Source organism: Schistocerca serialis, chromosome 1 (genome assembly GCF_023864345.2).
Source record: "Schistocerca serialis cubense isolate TAMUIC-IGC-003099 chromosome 1, iqSchSeri2.2, whole genome shotgun sequence".
Lineage (NCBI taxonomy): Eukaryota > Metazoa > Arthropoda > Insecta > Orthoptera > Acrididae > Schistocerca > Schistocerca serialis.
This window is the reverse complement of record NC_064638.1, coordinates 426285534-426297733: the sequence shown is the minus strand read 5'-3', so window position 1 is coordinate 426297733 and position 12200 is coordinate 426285534. Positions and strand designations below refer to the sequence as shown.

The following is a 12200-nucleotide window of genomic DNA, read 5'->3' as shown; positions in this document are numbered from 1 at the left end:
CGGTAGATCGTTACCTCTGGACCATACCTTTACTAGAACTCGTATTGGCTGTTATTAACACAACAACTCTAAAATTTAGTATAGCTCTATTAATTGGTAGGTTTTATCATCTGTTAAACAAAAAATTTTATCATTAAAATTACAGGTACTTAATTTACTACAATTGGGTATATTTTTGTTACAAAATTTGTTTTTACTTAATTACTGAAAAACTATAAGAGGTAGTTTAATGAGGTCTCTCAGTTGTGATTTTTTGGGTGAACCAAATTTTTACATGTCTAAGTCCAATTTTAGCGCCTTTGATTTTTCCTAAAATGTGGATTCCAGTGTTAATTTTTTGTTCTATGGGCTTGAAACTTGCACCACTTATTTATAAGCTCTGTATGCACATTCTGACCAAATTCTGGCTTTCTAGATTTGTTATTTAGTGCACTTACCTTTCTCTTAAAACCACCATTTTACATAAACTATTAAGTCTAGGTACATAAAACTTTACCAGAATGAGATTTTCACTCTGCAGCGGAGTGTGTGCTGATATGAAACTTCCTGGCAGATTTAAACTGTGTACCGGACCGAGACTCGAACAGCAGAGTGAAAATCTCATTCTGGAAACATCCCCCAGGTTGTGGCTAAGCCATGTCTCCACAATATCCTTTCTTTCAGGAGTGCTAGTTCTGCAAGGTTCGCAAGAGAGCTTCTGTAAAGTTTGGATGGTAGGAGATGAGGTACTGGCAGAAGTAAAACTGTGAGAATGGGGCGTGAGTCGTGCTTGGGTAGCTCAGTTGGTAGAGCACTTGCCCGCGAAAGGCAAAGGTTCCGAGTTCGTGTCTCAGTCCAGCAGACAGTTTTAATCTGCCAAGAAGTTTCATAAAACTTTATATTTGGAACATTATTATTCTAAACTATATTTTAACAAAGTTTTCAATGTAAATTTTTAATTTCATACTTAATTGTGGTGCAATACTTGCACGCTACACACTATGCATTTAGGTGATGTGGCGCTACTGTCAGTGAACTGGAGTAAGTCCCGGCACACTTGCTTGCCTCTGTATCTTACACACGATACAGTGCTTGCTTTGCTTCAATTTGACTGCAGAATGCACACTGCTAATTAAGAAAGGGAATAAAGAAACAGAGCTTCTGCAGATTTTATTTCATTCATATAAATACCAACTGTGTGAAGCTGAGAACCCTTTACTTTATCATTGTATGTTCTTACCCTAGTGTTGTGCAGATTTTTAAGATTCTTCAAATTATGGTATTCTGTATGTGCGGAGAATAAGTAAATGAAATCGTATTAACCGTGGGTAGTGTGGTCATCATATCTGTCTCATGAATGTAATTATTAGTGGCTCTTAAAAATTGTGTGAAACAATTGTCAAATCTTACCGACCAGTGAGAAATTTGGATTCAGTACAGGTGCAACATTAAGACAGTTATAAAACTAAGTAATAATAATGACTGTATAAGAGTAGATAACTTTTCATGTAACAGAGGAGGGCTTGATCAACAGACAGGGTGATAAAATTCTTACTTTTTGAGCATAGTTCTTCGGAGCTCTTTATCTATCCCTGGTCTTCTCTCTCTCTCTCTCTCTCTCTCTCTCTCTCTCTCTCTCTCTCTCTCGTCCACCTCTCTCTCTTCCTTCAATGCTTGTGTGGAATTATTCCTCATTGGAGAGGCTGATCCACTGAGTTTCCTACACTTGGTGGTAGCTAGTATGAAACTCTACCAGAGTTCTTATTGAAAACGTGCATTTTTAGTGGAATTAAATTCCTCAAGAGTGATGTTGCCCTAATAAGATGCTGTGTCCAGATATTGTAGAAGAAATTTCTGGTGTTTGTTTGATGTGTGGGGTTTTATGAAGAATTTCAAAATATTTCTCCAAATATCGAGCATTTATTTGACATCCTCCACATAAAAACCCCCAGAGAGCAGTGGGGAGCTACCTTCCAAGAGCCTGTCATCCGTTAGTTAGAGCAATATCATATTGAGTTGCTGCTCATTGTCTAATTTCATTGGCCATGAACAATTTTACATACTGTTTATGTTATATTGACTCTTCATAGTTTTATTTATGTGGTTCACTTCTCTTAGAGTGCTTTTTCCTCATCATAGCTGTGTGAACTAGGCCTGGATTTACGTTATCAATTGGATGGCCAGCTGCGTCAGCCTCTAGTGCGACTGTTGCGTGAGACACGAGAAAAATTAGTAGATGCTGTGAAGATGCGTGCTGTTGAAGACCGTTGGCGTCCAACTAACCTGCAGAACAAAGCAGGTCTACAGCGTTTCTTGCAGGAAATGTCTGAAATCGGGATTGAGAATCTCGAGTCACAGGTAACAGGTAACTGTGTTTTCTGGCATTTCCTTGAAAGCTATATTTACTTTGTAATCGGGCATATTATATATTAATAAATCAGTTTGTTGTGCTACAAGGGCTGTAAATAAAGTAATGAAAATGTAGTGCATACAGTCACAGGAGACTTGGCATGCACAAATAGGTTATGGTACCAGTCAGCAGGTGTTGTTATTTGATGTGTAGTATGTATTTGAGGGGCATCCAGTTGAGAGAGTAGTTGCTGTGTGGCACTGAAATGAAGAGTGTTGATTTCTCTACTCTAAAGTATGTTTTCAAAAGGTGGTCAATATTTGTGGATTAAAGTGAAGATTGCTCTTGGCAAAAATGCATCAGAATGTTGTCAAGTATTAAGTGAATCCCGCAGTGAGAATGTGTTACGATCGCCCTATCATGTCACATGATAACTTACATTACCTTGTCAGAAACACAATGTCAGGCTTCTATTGCAGTTGTGGCATCTCACCAGAGATGAATCATTATGTCTTTGACCTGTTTCCAAAGATGAGCTCTTCCAAGGCCGCCAATCACCAGATGCGGAAATTTTACTCTGCATAATAGGGCACTCAATATTTACAGCCCTTGAATTTTACTATGTGTTCTTTTTATATCATTGGTTCATTGCCTGTCTGTGTATTATTGCTAAGCTACTGCATGTGAATTATACTTTCTGTTAGATGTACTCTGTTAACCTACATTATTATTTGTCTAATTTTGGCAACAGCCTTGCCAAGCAGTGCAGCACAGAGAAATGAAAATTTATGGCAAATATGTATAATGTTTGATTATAACACACATAGCTTTTATTATTTCTTTAAATCAGTTAAATGCTGCTATTGTGACATGTGCATTATCGGTTTAATGTGAATTATATGACACAACTAGTGTATACACCATGGGTAATAAAATTGACCAACTGATGTCACAAAGACATTACACAGTATTTCCAGAATGAGATTTTCACTCTGCAGCGGAGTGTGTGCTGATATGAAACTTCCTGGCAGATTAAAACTGTGTGCCCGACCGAGACTCGAACTCGGGACCTTTGCCTTTCGCGGGCAAGTGCTCTACCAACTGAGCTACCGAAGCACGACTCACACCCGGTACTCACAGCTTTACTTCTGCCAGTACCTCGTCTGCCCGCGAAAGGCAAAGGTCCCGGGTTCGAGTCTCGGTCGGGCACACAGTTTTAATCTGCCAGGAAGTTTCATATCAGCGCACACTCCGCTGCAGAGTGAAAATCTCATTCTGGAAACATCCACCAGGCCGTGGCTAAGCCATGTCTCCGCAATATCCTTTCTTTCAGGAGTGCTAGTTCTGCAAGGTTTGCAGGAGAGCTTCTGTAAAGTTTGGAAGGTAGGAGACGAGGTACTGGCAGAAGTAAAGCTGTGAGTACCGGGCGTGAGTCGTGCTTCAGTAGCTCAGTTGGTGTAGCACTTGCCCGCGATAGGCAAAGGTCCCGAGTTCGAGTCTCGGTCGGGCACACAGTTTTAATCTGCCAGGAAGTTTCATAGCAGCGCACACTCCGCTGCAGAGTGAAAATCTCATTCTGGAAACATCCCCCAGGCTGTGGCTAAGCCATGTCTCCGCAATATCCTTTCTTTCAGGAGTGCTAGTTCTGCAAGGTTCGCAGGAGAGCTTCTGTAAAGTTTGGAAGGTAGGAGACGAGGTACTGGCAGAAGTAAAGCTGTGAGTACTGGGCGTGAGTCGTGCTTCGGTAGCTCAGTTGGTAGAGCACTTGCCCGCGAAAGGCAAAGGTCCCGAGTTCGAGTCTTGGTCGGGCACACAGTCTTAATCTGCCAGGAAGTTTCATATCAGCGCACACTCCGCTGCAGAGTGAAAATCTCATTCTGGAAACATCCCCCAGGCTGTGGCTAAGCCATGTCTCCGCAATATCCTTTCTTTCAGGAGTGCTAGTTCTGCAAGGTTCGCAGGAGAGCTTCTGTAAAGTTTGGAAGGTAGGAGACGAGGTACTGGCAGAAGTAAAGCTGTGAGTACCGGGCGTGAGTCGTGCTTCGGTAGCTCAGTTGGTAGAGCACTTGCCCGCGAAAGGCAAAGGTCCCGAGTTCGAGTCTCGGTCGGGCACACAGTTTTAATCTGCCAGGAAGTTTCATTAAACCGTAGTTTAGAAACCAATGTTTTATTGTGATTGTAACCTGTGGTATGATAAGTTTTGTCAAATGATACCATAGTCAAGTGGAGAAATGCAGTGAGCCCGTTAACTGAACTTTTCTCTCCTCCCTCTGTGTGTGTGTGTGTGTGTGTGTGTGTGTGTGTGTGTGTGTGTGTGTGTGTGTGTGTGTGTGTGTTTGGGGGGGGGGTTATTATTATTGTTACATCTTTAAAAATTGTAATATTTTAAATGATTTCTTACACTTGGTGTCTTTGGTGCCAGGTTCAGATGCAGCCACTACTTAAGTTTTGAATAAAAATCATCAGCAAAGGTGGCCGAAGACTTCCAGCATAAGAAGTCACCCTCGTTTAGCCAACAGTCTTGTCAAAGAGAGCAGAAGAACAGACAGAGATTCAGAGCACTCTATTGCCCTTGCGATGGGAACTGCCCATAAAAGGTGAAAGAATTGGTAGTGATCAACGGCACGAGGATGCAGAAGACAATGGAATCCATTACATTAAAGACACATGGTGTGTATTTGGAGGACCTGTGGCCCGTAATTGAAAAAGTGGTATGATAATCTCTTCATTGGCAAAAGATTCTGGATTAGTCCCCCATTTGGATCTCCGGGATGGGACTGCCAGGGGAAGGTGAGAAAGAGATGGAATAACCAACAAAAGGATAACATTCTACAAGCCAGAACATGGAACTCCAGAAAGCTAGAAAATTTGAAATGGGAGACGCAAATGCTTAATCTAGATGTAGTGGGGATCAGTGGAGTAAAATGGAAAAAAGAAAGAAGATAATGATTTCTCGTCAGATAAATATAGGGTAATATCAACAGCAGCTAAAAGTGGTATAGAGGTTGTAGGATTTGTTATGAATATGACACTAGGGCAGAAAGTGAGTTACTGTGAACAGTTCAGTGATAGGGTTGTTCTCATGAGAGTCGACAACAAACCAATGCCGACAATGAAAGTTCACATATACATGCTGATGTCATAAACAGAAGATGAAGAGAAGGAGAAAGTGCATGAGGATATTTGACAGATACTTCTTTATGTAAATTGAGATAGAAATATGATAATTATTAGGTATTTGAATGTGGTTATAGGGGAAGGAATAGAAGAAAATGGGCTTGGCAGCGAGAATATAGAGAGGAGAAAGACTAATTGAGTCCTGCAATTAATTTCAGATGGTATTAAAAAATGTTCGGGTCAAGAATCACAAGAGGAAGAGGAGACATATGTGGATAAAACCTGGAGACACAGGAAGATTCCGGTGGATAACATCATGGACATACAGAGATTCCGAAATCGGAAATTGGATTGTGAGGCATACCCAGGATGAGATATAGACTCAGATCACAATTTGGTAAGAGTGGACTGGAGTGTAAGACAGTTGTCTGCAAGAATCAGTGAGAAAGGAAGTAGGATAACAAAGTACTGTAGAATCATGAGACATGATTGAAGTTCACTACAGATGTGGGTACTGCAGTAGAATAACCAGTGTAGTCAGTTCAGCTGAAGAGGAGTGGACATCACTGTAGAGGGCAGTCACAGATGTTGGACACTCAGACATAATTACTAGGATGCTAATTCTGAAGAAAGCTTGGGTAAAAGAAGAAAAGAAATACCATACTTCCATTGATTTATGAAAGAAGAAAATGGAAAATGTTCAGGAAAAGACAGAAATATGGCAATGTAATCACTTAGGAATGAAATAAATAGGAAGTGCAGGGAAACCAATGTGAAAAGGCTATAGAAAAAATGTGAAGAAATGGAAAAAGAAATGACCGTCAAGAGGACTGACTCAGCATATAGAAAAGTTGAAACAACCTGTGGCAAAAATAAAAGGAAGGGTGTTAACGTTAAGTGTGCAACAGGTACTCCACTATGAAATGCAGAGGAGAGAGCGTATAGGTGGAAAGAGCACATTGAAGACCTCTATGAGGGGGAGGACTTATCTGGTGATGTGATAGAAGAAGAGATAGAAAAAGAGACAGGAGTCAATAAGCAAAAGATAGGGGATACAGTATTAGAATCAGAATTTACACTGAATAGCCAAAGAAACTGGTACATCTGCCTAACATCATGTAAAACCCCCTCGAGCATGCAGAAGTGCCGCAGCATGAAGAGGCATGGACTTGACTAATGTCTGAAGTAGTGCTAGAGGGAATTAACACCAATGATGTCCATTAATCCATAAGAGTACAAGGGGGCGGAGATCTCTTGTGAACAGCACATTGCAAGGCATCCCAGAGACGGTCAATAATGTTCATGTCTGGGGAGTTTAGTGGCCAGCAGAAGTGCTTAAACACAGAAGACCGTCCCTGGAGTCACTCTGTAGCAATTCCGGAAGTGTGGAGTGTTGCATTGTCCTGCTGGAATTGCCCAAGTCCATCGGAATACATAATGGACAAGAATGGGTGCAGGTGATCAGGCAGGATGCTTACATACGTGTCAGCTGTCAGAGTCATATTGAGGCGTATCAGGGGTCCTATATCACTTCAGCTGCACACACCTCACGCTATTATAGAGCCTCCACCAGCTTGAACAGTCCCCTGCTGACATGCAGAGTCCATGTATTCATGAGGGTGTTTCCCTATCCGTACATGTCCATCCACTCAATAAAACTTGAAAAGAGGCTTGTCTGACCATGCAACATGTTTCCAGCTATCAACATTCCAATGTCAGTGTTGACGGGCCCAGGCGAGGTGTAAAGCTTTGTGTCTTGCAGTCATCAAGGTTACATGAGTGGACCTTTGGCTCCAAAAACTCATATCGGTGAATGGTTTGCACACTGACATCTGTTGGTTGCCCAGCATTTAAATCTGCTGCAATTTGCAGAATGGTTGCACTTCTGTCACGTTGAACGATTCTTATCAGTTGTCGTTGGTCCCGTTTTTGCAGGATCTTTTTCCGGCCACAGCGATGTCAGAGATTTGATGTTTTACTGGATGCCTGATATTCACGGTACACTCAGGAAGTGGTCATACGGGAAATTCACCATTTCATCGCTACCTCAGAGAAGCTGTGTCCCATCGCTCATGCGCCGACTATAACACCACTTTCAAACCCCCTTAAATCTTGATGGCCTGTCATTGTAGCACCAGTATCCGATTTAATAACTGCAACAGGCACTTGTTGTCTTATATAGGTGTTGCTGACTGCAGTGCTGTGTTCTGCTTGTTTATATATATCTCTTTGTTTGAACACGCGTGTGTATACCAGTTTCTTTGATGTTTCAGTGTAAAAGAGCTTTGGAAGATTCAAGGTCAAATAAGGCAGAAGTGATGGATAACATTCCACTAGAATTTCAAAAATTATTGGTGAAGTTGGCAACCAAAAGTCGGCAAGAATGTATACAAGATTGCAAGGGCAGATAAGTGTAAGAATTACTGCACAATCAGCTTAACAGCTCTTGCACCCAAGCTGCTGACTAGAACAGTATACATAATAATGGATAATAAAATTGAGGAATTGTTATATGACAGTCAGTTTGGCTTTAGGAAAGGTAAAAGCAGAGAGACAGTTTTGACATTGCCTTTGATAGTGGAAGCAATTCGGAGAATGCTCAGGAAGCAAAGGCAGTTGCACTCGCGGCACAAGAAAGATTGGGAGAATGAGGACAGGCAAAAGTTAGTAGAGATTCGTGCTGCTGTAAAAAGAGCGATGCGCAAAGCATTCAACCACTACCACCGTCATACCTTAGCAAAAGATCTTGCTGAAAACCCAAGGAAATTCTGGTCTTACGTAAAATCGGTAAGCGGGTCGAAGGCTTCCATCCAGTCACTCACTGATCAGTCTGGCCTGGCAACAGAAGACAGCAAAACGAGAGCTGAAATTTTAAATTTAGCATTTGAGAAATCTTTCATGCAGGAGGATCGTACAAACATACTGCCATTTGGGTCTCGTACAGATTCCCGTATGGAGGACATAGTGATAGACATCCCTGGGGTTGTGAAGCAGCTGAATGGGTTGAAAATAAATAAATTGCCAGGTCCTGATGGCATTCCAATTCAGTTTTACAGAGAGTACTCTACTGCATTGACTCCTTACTTAGCTTGCATTTATCGCGAATCTCTTGCCCAACGTAAAGTCCCGAGCGACTGGAAAAAGCGCAGGTGACGCCTGTATATAAGAAGGGTAGAAGGATGGATCCTCAAAATTACAGACCAATATCCTTAACTTCGGTTTGTTGCAGGATTCTTGAACATATTCTCAGTTCGAATGTAATGAATTTCCTTGAGACAGAGAAGTTGCTGTCCATGTATCAGCACGGCTTTAGAAAGCATCGCTCCTGCAAAACGCAACTCGCCCTTTTTTCACATGATATCTTGCAAACCATGGATGAAGGGTATCAGACGGATGCCATATTCCTTGACTTCCGGAAATTGTTTGACTCGGTGCCCCACTGCAGACTCCTAACTAAGGTGCGAGCATATGGGATTGGTTCCCAAGTATGTGAGTGGCTCGAAGACTTCTTAAGTAATAGAACACAGTACGTTGTCCTCTATGGTGAGTGTTCATCGGAGGTGAGGGTATCATCTGGAGTGCCCCAGGGAAGTGTGGTAGGTCCGCTGTTGTTTCCTATCTACATAAATGATCTTTTGGATAGGGCGGACAGCAATGTGCAGCTGTTTGCTGATGATGCTGTGGTGTACGGGAAGGTATTGTCGTTGAGTGACTGTAGGAGGATACAAGATGACTTGGACAGGATTTGTGATTGGTGTAAAGAATGACAGCTAACTCTAAATGTAAATTAATGCAGATGAATAGGAAAAAGAATCTCGTAATGTTTGAATACTCCATTAGTAGTGTAGCGCTTGACACAGCCACGTCAATTAAATATTTGGGCGTAACATTGCAGAGCGATATGAAGTGAGACGAGCATGTAATCACAGTTGTGGGGAAGGCGGATAGACGTCTTCGGTTCATTGGTAGAACTTTGGGAAGATGTGGTTCATCTGTAAAGGAGACCACTTATAAAACACTAATATGACCCATTTTTGAGTACTGCTCGAGCGTTTGGGATCCCTATCAGGTCGGATTGAGGGAGTACATAGAAGCAGTTCAGAGGCGGACTGCTAGATTTTTTACTGGTAGGTTTGATCATCACGTGAGTGTTACGGAAATGCTTCAGGAACTCAGGTGTGAGTCTCTAGAGGAAATGAGGTGTTCTTTTCGTGAATTGCTACTGAGGAAATTTAGAGAACCAGCATTTGAGGCTGACAGCAGTACAATTTTACTGCTGCCAACTTACATTTCGCGGAAAGACCACAAAGATAAGATAAGAGAGATTAGGGCTTGTTTCCCTTGTTCTGTTTGGGAGTGGAACAGGGAGAGAAGATGCTAGGTACCCTCCGCCATGCACCGTATGGTGGATTGCAGAGTATGTATGTAGATATAGATGAAGAAAAGTCAAGTCACTGTTATAGGATTTACCAACATAAAAAGAAAAAAAATGACAATGAAAAATAGTGCAAGGTGCTCTAAACTTTTGAAAAAAGTTGGAGTAAGCTGTAGGGAAAGGTGGGCAATATATCTTATGAAGAAGAACCAAGGGGGAACAATAAGATTGAAGCCGGCCGGAGTGGCCGAGCGGTTAAAGGCGCTACAGTCTGGAACCGCATGACCGCTACGGTCGCAGGTTCGAATCCTGCCTCGGGCATGGATGTGTGTGATGTCCTTAGGTTAGTTAGGTTTAAGTAGTTCTAAGTTCTAGGGGACTTATGACCACAGCAGTTGAGTCCCATAGTGCTCAGAGCCATTTGAACCATTTTTGAATAAGATTGAAGATCAGGAATGAAGTGCTTGGATTAAAAAGTGTGTAAGGCAGGGATGCAGTCATTTGTTACTGCAGTGCAATCTATACATCAAAGAAGCAGAGACAGAAAAAAAAAAAGTTTTAAGAGTGGGATAAAAATTCAGGAAAGGATACCAGTGATAAGATTCACTCATGCTATCCTCAGTGAATGTGAAGTAGTATTGGGGTATGTGTTGAGTGGAATGAATAACCTAATGACTACACTAATGAGAAGCAGCAGAAAAGAGAATAGTGAGAAACTTAATATCAAAATGGTGGACACAAAGAAGACAAAGTTAAGGAATTCAGCTATCTTGGAAGAAAAATAACCCATGGTGGATGAAGTTAGGAGATAAAAAGTGGACTAGCACATGCAAAGAAGGTGTACCTGGCAAAGTGAAATATGCATAGACCTTTATTTGAGGAAGAAATTTCTGAGCAAGCATGTTTGCAGCTCAGCATGAACAGTGAGAAAATCAGAACAGAAGAGAATCAAAGTGTTTGAGATGTGGTGCTACAGAATAATGTTGATAATCAAGTGGACAGATAAGATAAGGAATGAGGAGGTTCTCCACAGAATTGGTGAAGCAGGCAAAAACCTTGACAAGAAGGGGCAGGATGAAAGGACGTGTGTTAAGGAACCAGAGAGTAACCTCCATGAATTACATAGAGTTGTAGAGGATAAAAACTGTAGTGGAAGACAGAGATTAGTATAAATCCAGCTAATAATTGAGGAATTAGGTTGCAAGTGCTGCTCTGGATTGAATAGGTTAGTGCAGAAGAATAATTTGTGATGGGCTGCATCAGGGCAGTTGGAGGACTGATCGCTCAAAAAAGGAATAATAAAAAAAAATTCCTGTCCACAATTTTTATGAAATTATTAATTGAAAGTGATCAGTTAGTAGAGAGAATGTGTAAGAATGCAAATAATTTAGATTTACACACGTTGTTATATAAATTATCTGCAGATACTGATAAATTATTAATGGGCATGCAGGCTGAAACCAGCAGATTGTGATAAACTAAAAAATACACCCTATTTAAAGATCCAAATATGTTAAGAAAACATCTAGTTTCCCATCTGTACACCTTCTTTTAATACATTTGTTATTATATGTTCTATCGTATGTGGTTTTTAACTGATTTTTTTTTCACTCACTACACTAGTAATTTGTACCTACAGGTTTCTTCATGACATCCAGCAGCCTATTTGAACAATTTATCTATGTTTTACACTAGTCTGCTTTTGACACAGTACAGTTTTTATATTTTTGTACTAATTCTGCCACAGTGATAAGATTTGATTTTTATTGTGTTTGACATGAACCTTATTATGTATGGATTTGCATTGAATTTTGAAAATGTTTTGTTTCACTCTGTCTTGCTGGATCTAATAACAGTGTTTCGACTCTGAAACTGGTAACTGTTCTTCTGTTTCTGTAGTTGGTACAGAAAAATAAAAAATTCAGCAATTTTACTAGTTATCTGTCTAATAATAATTCTTGTTTTGTTTCTCGGTGCTGATGTTTTGTTCCTTTTCATTCTGTTATCCTCTCTCGTCTTTGTAAAAATTAGTAGCTTGCTTCTATTCCCTCTGAAGTGACAGAGAGAAAGTAGTGAAATTTTTTGATTCTTTCTTGTCTTTCATGACTAGTGTAATTAGAGATTGTTTTTGCATTGAAAAAGAATGTTCCATTATCATGCAGAATAGAATAGTACTAACATCTGTATCTGTGCTCTGAAAACCACAGCAAAATGCATGACAGAGGATACAGCCCATTGTACCAGTTACTATGGCTTATTCCCATTCCATTCAAATATGGAGCACGGGAAAAAATGATTGTTTGAATGCCTCCATGAGTGCTGTAATTATTCATATCTTACCTTCACGATCCTTATGTGTGCAATAGATAGTGGGTTGTA

At 40.7% G+C, this 12200-nt stretch overlaps 1 protein-coding gene across 2 annotated transcripts in view; it reads left to right on the top strand.

The window, feature by feature from the left end:
* Window positions 1-12200, top strand: part of LOC126472268 (exocyst complex component 8) — a 109293-nt gene that overhangs the window by 75909 nt on the left and 21184 nt on the right. The window contains exon 11 of one of the 2 annotated variants that reach the window (XM_050099924.1): window positions 2119-2344. In XM_050099924.1, coding sequence (XP_049955881.1) covers window positions 2119-2344 — 226 coding nt within the window. The remainder of the gene's footprint in view (window positions 1-2118; window positions 2345-12200) is intronic. The other variant, XM_050099925.1, reaches the window with a different exon arrangement.